The sequence below is a fragment of the Pelophylax lessonae genome (genome assembly GCF_965119305.1).
Source record: "Pelophylax lessonae genome assembly, chromosome: 4".
NCBI lineage: Eukaryota > Metazoa > Chordata > Amphibia > Anura > Ranidae > Pelophylax > Pelophylax lessonae.
The window spans coordinates 507,372,068-507,385,511 of record NC_138771.1 but is presented as its reverse complement, the minus strand read 5'-3'; the positions used below and the strand labels follow the sequence as shown (position 1 = coordinate 507,385,511).

The 13,444-nt window shown below is 43.1% G+C and overlaps 1 protein-coding gene across 1 annotated transcript in view; it reads right to left on the bottom strand.

The window, feature by feature from the left end:
- The window catches only part of LOC309553531 (aldo-keto reductase family 1 member D1-like), a 55,159-nt gene that overhangs the window by 573 nt on the left and 41,142 nt on the right, over positions 1-13,444 (bottom strand). The window contains exon 8 of the mRNA XM_082254778.1: positions 2,951-3,033. Within this exon, the coding sequence (XP_082110904.1) occupies positions 2,951-3,033 (83 nt within the window). The remainder of the gene's footprint in view (positions 1-2,950; positions 3,034-13,444) is intronic.

Sequence of the window (13,444 nt, the reverse complement as noted above, 5' to 3'; positions counted from 1 at the left end):
TTGCAGATAATAGGTCACCTCTAATGTAGTTGCATTTGAGTTGAATAGCATCTTAACGGTATTAATTGTAACATACATAAATGGGGAGCTATGCATTTATTGTAGAGATATACTAAATTATTATTTTTTTCTGTATATGATTTTCCTTAAACATACACATGCAATAAAAGTTGTATAGTTAGTTAAAAAGGATATAAAATATCAATTTACAAACTGGTACATTTAGAAGAATGTAGACAACAAAACCTGACCAAAAACCATTAGGGCCCATTCACACTTGCCACACCTTCTCTAGATTTATTGTGAATGGCACTCCAAGGTACACTGCTCGAAAAAAATGAAAGGAACACTTTTTAATTAGAGTATAGCATCAAGTCAAGTAAACTCCTGGGATATTGATCTGGTCAGTTAAGTAGCAGAGGGGGTTGTTAATCAGTTTCAGCTGCTTTGGTGTTAATGATATTAACAACAGGGGCACTAGACGGGCAACGATGAGACGACCTTCAAAACAGGAATGGTTTTACAAGTGGAGGCCACTGATATTTTTTTTTTCCTACTTATCTTTTTTGACCGTTTTTCACTAGTTTTGCGTTTAACCACTTAAGCCCCAGCCCTATTTCGGACACTTTTTGTTTACAAGTTAAAACCAGTATTTTTACCTAGAAAACTACTTAGAACCCCCAAACATTATATATATTTTTTTTAGCAAAGACTCTGGAGAATAATGGAAATTGGAAAAATTTTGAAAAATCACATTTCACTGCATTTAAAAAATACTAAACAGTAAAGTTAGCCCATTTTTTTTGTATATTGTGAAAGATGATGTCACGCTAAGTAAATAGATACCCAACATGTTACGGTTTAAAATTGCGCCTTTTAACGGTTACCAGTTTAGAGTTAGAGTGTAGCTCTTTTTTTTTTTTTTTAATTATTGCCCACGCTCTGGCGATCGCGGCGATACCTCACATGTGTGGTTTGAACAGCGATTTCATTCGCGGCTCGACTTCCATATAAGTTTTTTTTTTGTGCGCGAGCTAACGGTGACGGGGGCGGCTAAATTTTTTTTTTCCTATTTATTTTATTTTTTTTAACTTTATTACAGGTTTTTTAAAAAAAATTAAAAATCTGATCACTTTTATTGCTGTCACAAGCAATGTAAACATCCCTTGTAACACCAATATGCAGTGACAGGTACTCTTTATGGAGGAGTCGAGGGTCTAAAAGACCCTAGACCCCTCCACTACACTTCCATGTATGCAAAATGCCAAAAACTGCGTTTTTGCATACAGCCGTTTTTTAATTTTGCCGCCTTTTGCAGCACAGTAACCCGGAAGTGACGTCATGGACGCCGCCTCCGGGTTATGTCATCGGAGACCCGATCTAAGCCGTTTCCGGCTTTGATCGGGACTCCATCCAGCCGGCGGATGTGGCGGCTGGGTGCTCGGGCTCCCGGTGGGACGGGAGCCCCGAGCAAAGTCACGGAAGGCGGCGGGAGGGGGGGCGTCCCCTCCCACTCACCCGGGTAACAATCGAGCGGCTCCCGAGCCGCATCGGTCGTTACCGACGAAAAGCCGACCGTCGGCTGTAAACCACGGTACCGGGATGGTGCCTCTAGCTAGAGGCATCATTCCAGTATACTACCGCAAAGTTTGCCGACGTAGTCCTACGTCACTTTGCGGTAAGTGGTTAACTAGGAACAGTGTCACTACTGGTAGCATGAGGTGATACACGGACCCTATAGAGGTTGCACAGGCAGTCCACCTCCACCAGGATGGCACATCAATACATGCCATTGCCAGAAGGTTTGCTGTGTCTCCTAGCACAGTCTCAAGAGCATGGAGGAGATTCCAGGATACAGGTAGTTACTCTAGGAGAGCTGGATAGGATTGTAGAAGGTCCTTAACCCATTAGCAGAACTGGTATCTGCTCCTTTGTGCAAGGAGGAACAGGATGAGCACTGCTAGACCCCTACAAAATGACCTCCAGCAGGCCACTGAGGGTCTGGCGTCCTCTAGGGGCCCTATGCTCACTGCCCAGCACCATGGAGCTCAATTGACATTTGCCATTGAACACCAGAATTGGCAGGTCCGCCACTGGTACCCTGTGCTTTTCAAAGATGAATGCAGATTCACCCCAAGCACATGCGACAGACTTGAAAGGGTCTGGAGAAGCCGTGGAGAATGTTATGCTGCCTGTAACATCCTTCAGCATGACCGGTTTGGTGGTGGGTCAGTGGTGGCCTGGGGAGGCATATCCATGGAGGGACACACAGACTTCTACAGGCTAGAAAATGGCACCAGGTCCAGATCTGGGAGGAAATATGCCAGGACACCATTCATCATCTCATCAGGAGCATGCCCAGATGTTTTCAGGCATGCATACAAGCACGTGGGGAGCCATACAAACTACTGAGTACCATTTTGAGCTGCTGCAATATTATTTTAGCAAAATGGACTAGCCTGCTGCATCATTTTTTTACTTTGATTTTTGGGGAGTCTTTTAATTCAGCCCTTTGTATGTTGAGAACTTTCATTTCCATCAAATGATGACATCCTTTCATTCCTAACACACTACCCAGTCCATATCAGTATAGATATCCAGCATGAAATATCTTTCCTTATTAAGATCTGATGTGTTTTCAAAGTGTTCCTTTGATTTTTTTTTTTGAGCAGTGTATTATACAGGACAGCCCACTGCAGCACATTACAACACATACCGTATACTGTGCATTGTGGTGTGCTGAGTTGCTAAAAGTGTCATGTATGTTTTTTCACCTGTTGTAGTGTGGTGGCAGCCCATTTTTTATAAATATGTTGTCCCAATGCAATGCATACCATAACATGTGTTAAGTGGTGTGCATTATGGCGACACAACGGAGCAGTTAGGTGTGAATGGGCGCTTATAGTTCCTTTTCCAATGTTTTGGTGCTTTGATCCATACAAGTACTCACATTAACAGCTCCACATAGCGAATGTTCTTATTCAGAACTTCAATGTCCTTCATTTCCTGGTCAGTGAGCGAGAAGTCAAAAATCTGTATTTAGTGGGGATAAAAACAAGCAAAGGCCCTGTTACACCACACTGATTAGGGATTCACTAATACACAGAGCTTCTTTACACATCTGGATTAGTATAATAGACTTTTAGCCTCTCGCCCTTCAGATATGGACTACACACACGTCAGATGGCAGAATGGCTTGGTTATCATTTTTCTATAGGGAAAACCTGAAAAAAAGATGAGTAGACAGCACATACCACAATACCACCTGAGTGACCTAATAAATGGAATGTACACTGATTGGGGCATATTTTGAGTTGTTCTTGCAGTCTTTTCTAGAACGACATTCATATTTTTTACATGCTTTTTCTTCCATAATTTTATAACAAGCAAGGTCTACTATTGTTTTGCTGCCCCTTCACCTTGCAGAAACACTGTAAATAAAATTGGAAAAAAAATACCTCTAGAGAAAAAAGAAAAAAAAAAAAAAAAAAATATATATATATATATATTTATTTTTTCGCCTTTCTTCCAGCTTCTCTTCTACAGGGGGTGACATCATCCTCCAGCAAGGTCCCAGGAAATGCTGCATACTCTAAATCTCAGGACAAGACGCTACAGCACAGTTTTGGGAGCGTTTTCCCAGTGAGATTTTGAGGACTCTAAATTCCCCAAATCTTGTTGGAAGGAGGATGAAGTCATCTTTGAATAATAAGGGGGGGGGGGGGTAAGGGGGGGTATACAAATGTAAAAAACAGACTTTGATTTTATTGCGGACAGTCCACTTTTTAAGTGTAGGGATGTAGAGATTAGTCACTAGATACAAAGTAGATTAGCAACAACAATTTTTCTCTGTTTAAAGTGTATTGGTATGGAAAAGGTATAGAGGAATTTAAATATGAGTACGTTTTATATAAAGCGGGTATGGTTTAAAGGAATATAGCCTATGGCCCCTACATATACAGGGTGGTTCACAAAACTACACTCATATTGATTTTACTTTTATTTTTGAGTAAAAATGAATGAAGGAGTTACGATTTGCTCATAGAATTTGAGGGGACTAGGCGATCCATGAAAAAAATAGCTCTATTTAAGTTTGTCTCAACTTTTGGAGTAGCCGTCCTTTCCTTTGCCTACACATAAACACATTTAACAAAAGAAACTGTTTCATGGTTAAGACGTAAAGGATTCTCTTATCAATACCATTCAGTGCATACATCATTTTCAAGAGGAACGAGTATCTTGATGTAGCACCCTCCTAGGTAGGTGTTGGAAAAAGCATGTATGTGGCCCTGTCTGCTTATCAGGGGGGCCTGAATTATCAGCTAGTCTGTCACATGTTTCCAGGTGTGTCTGTTGAGTCTGGAGAGTCTCCCCACTGTATCCAATAAGGGATCTTGTCGGACAGGGGAGGAAACCTAGCCAACAGCACACCAGGGTTTATGACTGTCCCAGTGGGGGGAGTTTGCAGCAATGCTCCCTGGGATTGGAAATAAATCCTGAGGGAGCATGTGACAGAACATCTTTGGCAGGAAGCAGAGTCCCAGGAGGAGGCTGACGGCTGTCTCTCCTCCTGTCAGAGAGAGTGAAGGTGTTCCAGGTGGTCGGCCTCAGGGACCAGAGGTTGAGCTGTGCGGAGGAGAGGAATCCAGAGTGTTGCTGACCGAGGGGAGCTGCTGGGCAGAGGTTTTCAGGAAAAACAGTATCGTGAGTACTCGAGATCTGCCCAGGGGTCTGCCTAGGAGAGGGGACCACTCCAGAAGGTCAAGGAGATCCAGGAGCCAGCTAACCAGTAGTTGTGGCAGAGAAAGGGGGTGCCAAGTGTTTAAAGCCTTGAAGATAAGGGGGTGCCAGTGTGAGCCCTGAAGTGTTCAGCAGTACTGCAAAGGTGTACAAGTAGCTACCTCAGGGAGCTAGAAAGGACTTCTGTAGTTCAAAGGGAAGTTATTGAATACAGACACCATTAACCAGCGTCAAGCCACAGTTAACAGGAATTCAGCCGGCGCTAACCAGCGTCAAGCAGCATCTAGTCAGAGTCCCTGTCAAATTGTGCATAGTTCAGTTACCAGAGTATCCAACTCATCCCTTCTCCCATCCAAGCTCCTAAATAAACCTAAAAACCCAAAGATACTGGACTGGTTCTTGTCTCAGTGCTCACACTTAGAGAAACATGCTTAAATGTGCTGTTGTTGCTAGCGGTGACCCAGTGGGACCCACATCCAGCAACGTGGCTGGGAATTGTGCTACATTAATTCACAGATCAAATAAATTCTCCTGTAGGCAAGTAAAGATAGATGGTGAGGGGCGATACATATTTTTATATTATATGCTGGCAGAGACGCTATGTATAATAATGATTGTGTACGTCCCTCCTCCCTTTAAACTAGAAGCAATTAAGCATTTGTTGGAATTTATGGCCGATAAACCAAGGGTACCAGTCCTTCTAGTAGGGGATTTTAACATGGCGATGAATATTCAGGTAGATAAGTTCCCTCCAGGAAATAGAAATGAGCAAAACCCATGTACATTATTGTATAAGACATTTTGAGAGACAGGTCTGAGGAATATTTGGTGTGAACGCCACCCAACAACTCAGGTATTCTCATGCTGTTCTGGTACGCATTAGCCACTTTCCAGAATAGATATGGCAATAGGGAATGATGCCCTTGCTACAAAGGTAAAAGATACTAGAACAGATTTACTTTGGGAATTTCTGAAGTATAATAGAAAATCAGCAACACAGGGCATAGTATGGGATACGCTTAAGGCTTACCTAAGGGGAATCATAATTGAGCAAATCTCTAAAAGGAAAAAATCTACTAAGGACTGGGAGATAAAAGCAATGAGGAAAGTGACTGAAATAGAAAAAATATATGTAAAAGATCCATCACCGGATAACCTAGCTAAATGGTCTCCTATTGAATGGTATTATTAAAAGGAGCAGAGAATAGAAGGTTTTTCTTGAAGCAAGCCCATTAAAAGAAAGGAGAAAATACCAGACACACGCCGGCCCCCCTGGCAAAATCTCAGGATACTACTGCAAATGATTTGGTGTCTATTGAGACTCAGGCTGAAGGGGTGACCATATGCCCATTGGAAATAATTAATGTTTTTAAGGAGTATTATTCTGATTTATACGAGTCTAAAGTAGGCAAGGTAGATAGAGAAATGGGAGAAATTTTTCAGGATCTAACTATCCCACATCTCTCAGAGGAAGATAAGGCACTGTTGGAATTGCCCATTACAAATGAAGAACTACAGGAGGCAGTATTGAATTCAGCTAGCCATAAAGCATCAGGGCCAGATGGATTACCAAAAAAAATCTATAAGGAATATGGGGAGATAATGCTACCAGGGTTATTGCAGGTATTAAATGAGGAAATGGAAAAGGAAAAATGACCAGTATCTATGACAGAAGCAACGACTATAATACCAAAAGAAGGGAAAGATCCTATTCAACTCGCATCCTATAGACCAATTTCCCTGCTTTGTGCAGATGTTAAACTGCTGGCAAAGGTTCTAGCTAATAGGTTGAATAAAATAATCCAGACTATAATCCACCTTGATCAGTGTGGATTTCTTCCTGGTAGGTCAACAGCACTGAACATGAGATTATTTTAAAATTTACAAATACCAGTCGAGAAGATGGGATCAAGAATTATATTGTCCCTCGACGCTGTCAAAGCATTTCACAGCGTTGAATGGCACTATTTGTGGGCGGGCAGCCTTTAATATAGGTCCTGTTTTAATAAAATGGATGAAATTATTATACACTAATTATTATACACAAGGGCGAAAGTAAAGATTAATTCAAGAATTTCGGAATGCTTCCCACTGTCCTGGGGCATGAGGCAGGGGTGCCCATTGTCGCCTCAGATTTTTTCCCTGGCGATGGAACCTTTGGCGACAGCTATAAGAATGGCGGGAGATATAGGAGGCTTTAGGAGAGGGGTGGATGAGGAAAAGATTTTGCTATATGCGGACGATATCCTTCTATTCCTGGGAGATGCAAATCACTCGCCAAGTGCAGTGATGGATATTATAAAAATTATTCGGTGTACCGGAAGGACAGGGTAGGAAAAAGAGGGGGAGGGGTATGTCTCTATGTCAAGAACAATATAAAGGTGACAGAAAGGAGTGACATTACGGATGGGATGAGCATGGATTTAGAATCTGTGTGGGTTGAACTCCATAGGGAAGGAGAAAAGGGGAAAGTAATTGTGGGGGTTTGCTATAGGCCACCTAACCAAGGGGAGGAGGTAGAGCTGGAATTTTTAGCACTAATGGGTAAAGTGGCAAAATTGGGATCAGTCATCGTATTGGGGGACTTCAATTACCCCGACATTGACTGGGAAGAGGGGACTGCACACTCACAGAAGGCCCGCCTATTCACGGAAACCTTACTGGATAATTACATGTCACAGTTGGTGGATTCCCCCACCAGAGAAAACGCAGTCCTGGATCTATTGCTCACTAATGACCCAGACATAATCTCGGAGGTAGGAGTCCAGGACAACCTGGGCTCTAGCGATCACAGGATGATCACATTTAGTGTAAATAACAACATAACAAGACAAGTGGGGAACATAAGAACCCTAAACTTCAGAAGGGCAAACTTTCCAAAATTGTACTCAATGATGGAAAAGGTAAACTGGGACCAAACCCTGGGATCCCTGACCACAGAGGAAAAATGGGAATGCTTTAGGAACATTTTAGGCAAAGGCATCTTGCAGTGCATTCCTATGGGAAATAAATTTAGAAGAGACAAAGCCAAACCTGGCTGGCTAAACTGTAGCGTCATAAAACTTATTAGGGGGAAAAAATTGGCCTTCAAGAAGTATAAATCAGAGGGCACAGTATCGGCTTTCGAGCAATACAAGGAGGCAAATAAGAAAAGTAAACAAGAAATCAAGATGGCTAAAATCAACTTTGAGAGACAAATAGCGGAGGATAGTAAAAAAAACCCAAAGAAATTCTTTAAATATATCAACAGCAAAAAAACTAAGGCAGAGCATATTGCACACATAATTAACAATGATGGGAGGATGGTTACAGAGGACACTGAAAAAGCAACCGTGCTAAATGCTTTTTTCTCGTCAGTCTTTACACAGGAAAAGGAGGGGTACACTGACCATGACTGTATGGTTAGTAGTAATAAACAGGACTTGCCACCATGGCTAACAGAGGGGGAAATCAGGGAAAGGCTGGATAAACTTAACACAAACAAATCACCAGGACCGGATGGCATACATCCGAGAGTACTCAAGGAACTCAGTAAAGTTATATCGAGACCACTGTTCCTGATCTTTGCTGACAGTATTAGGACAGGAGATGTACCAGGGGATTGGAAGAAAGCTAACGTGATTCCAATATTCAAAAAGGGCCAGAGGCATATCCCGGGAAATTATAGGCCTGTCAGTTTGACATCAGTAGTATGTAAACTTCTGGAGGGGATGATAAGGGACTATATCGTAGAGTTTGCTAAGGACAACAACATCATCAGCAGTAATCAGCACGGGTTTACAAATGGGCGTTCTTGTCAAACCAATCTCCTTACATTCTACGAGGAGGTGAGCTGTGAGCTAGATAGGGGCAGACCAGTAGATGTGGTGTACTTAGATTTCGCTAAGGCGTTTGATACAGTTCCCCACAAGCGCTTAATTTATAAAATAAGGTCTGCAGGTATCGATAGCAGGGTTTGCTCTTGGATACGGAACTGGCTAAAAAGGCGGGTCCAAAGGGTAGTAATAAACAGCGCATACTCAGACTGGTCTGAGGTGGTAAGCGGGGTCCCCCAAGGCTCAGTCCTGGGACCAACCTTGTTCAATTTATTCATAAACAACATTGAGGTCGGGATCAGTAGTTCGATATCAGTTTTTGCAGATGACACAAAATTGGGCAGGGCAATAACTTCACAACATGAAGCAGATATCCTGCAGAATGACCTGGACAAAATAACAGAGTGGGCAACGACATGGCAAATGAGGTTTAACGTGGAGAAGTGTAAGGTTTTGCACTTGGGGACTAAAAACATAAAATCACAATACACGTTAGGAGGGGAGCCCTTGGGGGAATCAAAAATGGAGAAGGATCTGGGAGTATTGGTTGATGATAGATTAGGAAACAGCATGCAATGTCAAGCGGCAGCTTCCAAAGCCAACAGAATATTAGCATGCATAAAGAAAGGGATGCATTCCAGAGATAAGACTATAATCCTTCCACTTTATAAAACTCTGGTCCGACCGCATCTGGAGTATTCCGTCCAGTTCTGGTCGCCAGTCCTCAGGAGGGATGTGTTGGAGCTGGAGAGAGTCCAGAGAAGGGCAACTAAACTAATTAGGGGATTGGAGGACCTTGACTATGAAGAGCGTCTACAATCGCTCGATTTATTCTCCCTGGAGAAGAGACGTCTGAGGGGGGACATGATAGCAATTTATAAATATCTTAATGGGGATCCCAGCTTAGAAAAAAAGCTGTTCATTCGAAGGGATTGCATGAGGACTCGAGGGCATACAATGCGATTAGAGGAGAAGCGTTTTAACCTCAGGCAACGCGGGGGGTTCTTTACTGTTAGGGCAACAAGATTGTGGAATTCTCTACCACAAGAGGTGGTTTCTGCGGGTAGTATGGTGGCTTTCAAAAGACTCTTAGACTTACATCTCAAGGATCAGAACATTCAGGGGTATGGGAGATGATTACAGCCACACATGCCTACACAGGTTGAACTGGATGGACTATTGTCTTTATTCAACCTCACCTACTATGTAACTATGTAACTATATGTAAAAAAAGATTGGGTGTGGTCTCCGGTCTAGCTATCTATCAACTCTGAGAAATCGGTTATTCTTCCGGTTGATGAACTGAAAAAAGAGCTGCCTGAGAGTGCTAGATATCTGCAGGTAGTGAAAAGTTTTAAATACCTAGGCATAAACATAACGGTAAACCCGTCAAAAAAATTTAGAGCCTTTGATAAAAGTATTTAAAGGAAAATGCAAGACATGGAATAGACATCCCCTGTCAGTAGTGGGCAGATGTAGTTAAAATAAAATGGTGTGGTTACCTCAACTGCTATATATACACACTACATAATTCACCAATATGGGTCCCTGGTGTGTGGTTTGGGAAACTAGAGGGTCTCTTTAGGGACCTGTAATGGAGGAAGGGACAACCTAGAATTCGCTTGAGAGTGCTGCAGCTGCCAAAAGATAGGGGGGGTATGGCGATACTGCACCCTTGGAGCTACTTTTTAGCGGCTCAGCTTCAACAGATGGGGGGGGGGGTGGGAGTTAGGTAATGATACTATTAGTTATAGTTCATGCGCATTGCTGTCCTGTACCCCACACATACATTTTCGACTGAAGCATTAGAAGCAAACTCACTGGGAAGAGAGAGAGCTAGTGCCCTTCCGTAAAACTGGTGTGGAAGACATGGAATAGAGTACGGCTAATATTTCAATACTCAGGATATACAGAATATGCACCTATCTGGGACAATAAAAACGTAATGGAGCTTGAGGGGCTGGATAATTTTAATAACTGGAAAAAGAGGGGGATAGTTAGACTATCACAATTTTATATGGCAGGAACTAAGAGATTAATTTGGGCTTTCAAATAAGAATTTTTACCAGTACTTACAGTTAAAACACGCATTGACAACACAATTTAAAGAAAGGAGGTTAGAATGGAGTAGAGCCCCCCTGTTAAAAATGCTGGTAGATACCACTTCCTTAAAAGGGATGACCTCCAAGTTGTATAAAAATATACATTTAAAAGTACTGGAAAAGGACTCCCAGCTCACTAGCAGGGCAAAATGGGAAGAGGATATGGGAAAATTAACAGATATTCATTGAAATGATATGGTAACCTCAATAGATCTGTTGTACTTATCAGCAGCCCAAAAACTCACACAGTTTTATATTATTCATAGAGTATACTATACACCAAAAATATTCTCAATTTGGGAGACGTCCAGATACATCTTGCCCTAGGTGCAGAGCTGGAGTTGGGGATTTGATCCATATGCTCTGGAGGTGCCCCAAGTTATACAGATATTGGGAAGGGGTACTAAGCAAAATAAACGTAGTATTTAAATTAGATCTACGAATTAACCCAATACTTTGTATATTGGGATATATGACTGGCCTACACCTTAACCTGATAGAACACTTTTGAGATGAACTGGAGCAGAGACTGCAAGCCAGGCCTTGCAGCCTTGTCCAACATCAGTGCCTGCCTAACAAAAGTGCTTCTGGAAGAATGGTCAGACATTCCCATAGAAACATTCCTAAACCTTGTGGACAGCCTTCCCAGACAAGTTGAAGCGGTTATAGCTGCAAAGGGTGGGCCAACTCAATATTAAACACTACGGACTAAGATTTGGATGCCATTAATGTTTATGTGTGTGTAAAGGCAGGCATCCCAATACTTTTGACAATATAGTGGGCTGGGAGAGACAATTAAGCAGCCAATTCCTGGTATGTGTGCCCAGTAAGTGGCTGGAGAGAGAGTAAATAGTGGCTTGGAACAGCGGGGTTCTTGTCCAGGAGCAGAAGCTCCCAGACTGAAGGGCTGCTGCCCTTCTGGATAGTCCAGTTGTGCTTCTAACATTTGTTCATCGAGGTCCCAGCTGTGTTAAAAGCTGAGGTGCCTAACCTACTGAGTGAGAGATGTGTGGCTGATATTGGAAGGAGGATTTCCAAGTATCCAGAGACATTTGTGAGTACAGGCATGTGTGAGCGATCCTAGTGACTGTCTGCTGCTACTATCCCACCCGAGTCAGTGTCAGCTCTTGCTCAAAATGTCCCATGGTGTCTCAGTGTAGCTCAGTTCCCTAGTTATTGTTGCAAGGACTGTGCTAAGAAACTTTAGGAAGCTTGACAAGTGCCCTTGTGTTACTTTTTTTTTTTTTTTTTACTGGGGAATGCTATAGCTTTCTTATACCCTGTCAAACTTCAGCTTTAATAAAACATCAAGAAAAGATACATGTTGACTGTTCAGTGAGCCAGAGGAGAGACTGAGACTGGGTTTTCGGCTGCTAATACACTAGTTTGGAGAAAAGAACCCTGGGACTACTCAGTGGGCCCCTTAGGGGGTGAGCACTACATAAGCATCAATTTAAAAATATATATATTTGTTCTGTTAATGATAACAGAGAAACTAAAACATTACAAATATTTAAACATTAACAGCACCCACGACAAGTAATCTGTTTGACCTTACTATTAAAAAATGTGGAGTGTGACTAGAATTGTGAAAGATGCAGGGCAACTAGGGATAGAACAGAAACAGTTTGTGCGGTGTGCTAACTGCACCATGGTGAATGGTCAACACATACCACTCTCAGTCTCAGAGAGAGACGCAGAGAGACAGAGAGAGAGACAGAGAGAGTGACAGAGAGAAAGACAGACACAGGCAAACAGAAAGAGACAGACAGACAGAGACAGAGAGAGACACACAGACAGAGAGACAGAGAGAGAGAGAGAGACAGAGAGAGAGAGAGAGACAGAGAGAGAGAGAGAGACAGAGAGAGAGAGAGAGACAGACAGAGAGAGAGACAGACAGAGAGAGAGACAGACAGAGAGAGAGACAGACAGAGAGACAGAGAGAGAGACAGACAGACAGAGAGAGAGACGGACAGAGAGAGAGAGAGACGGACAGAGAGAGAGACGGACAGAGAGAGAGACGGACAGAGAGAGAGACGGACAGAGAGAGAGACGGACAGAGAGAGAGACGGACAGAGAGAGACACGGACAGAGAGAGACACGGACAGAGAGAGACACGGACAGAGAGACACACGGACAGAGAGACACACGGACAGAGAGACACACGGACAGAGAGACACACGGACAGAGAGAGACACGGACAGAGAGACACACGGACAGAGAGACACACGGACAGAGAGAGACACACAGGGATAGAGCAGAAACAGTTTGTGCGGTGTGCTAACTGCACCATGGTGAATGGTCAACACATACCACTCTGAGTCTCAGAGAGAGACGCAGAGAGACAGAGAGAGTGACAGAGAAAGACAGAGAGACAGAGAGACAGACACAGGCAAACAGAAAGAGACAGACAGACAGACAGAGAGAGAGAGAGACACACAGACAGACAGAGAGAGACACACAGACAGAGAGAGAGAAAGAGACAGACAGAGAGAGAGACGGAAAGAGAGAGAGACGGACAGAGAGAGAGAGAGAGAGAGAGAGAGAGACGAACAGAGAGAGAGAGACGAACAGAGAGAGAGAGAGAGACGAACAGAGAGAGAGAGAGAGAGACGAACAGAGAGAGAGAGAGAGACGAACAGAGAGAGAGAGAGAGAGACGAACAGAGAGAGAGACGAACAGAGAGAGAGAGACGAACAGAGAGAGAGACGAACAGAGAGAGAGAGACGAACAGAGAGAGAGAGAGAGACGAACAGAGAGAGAGAGACGGACAGAGAGAGAGAGACG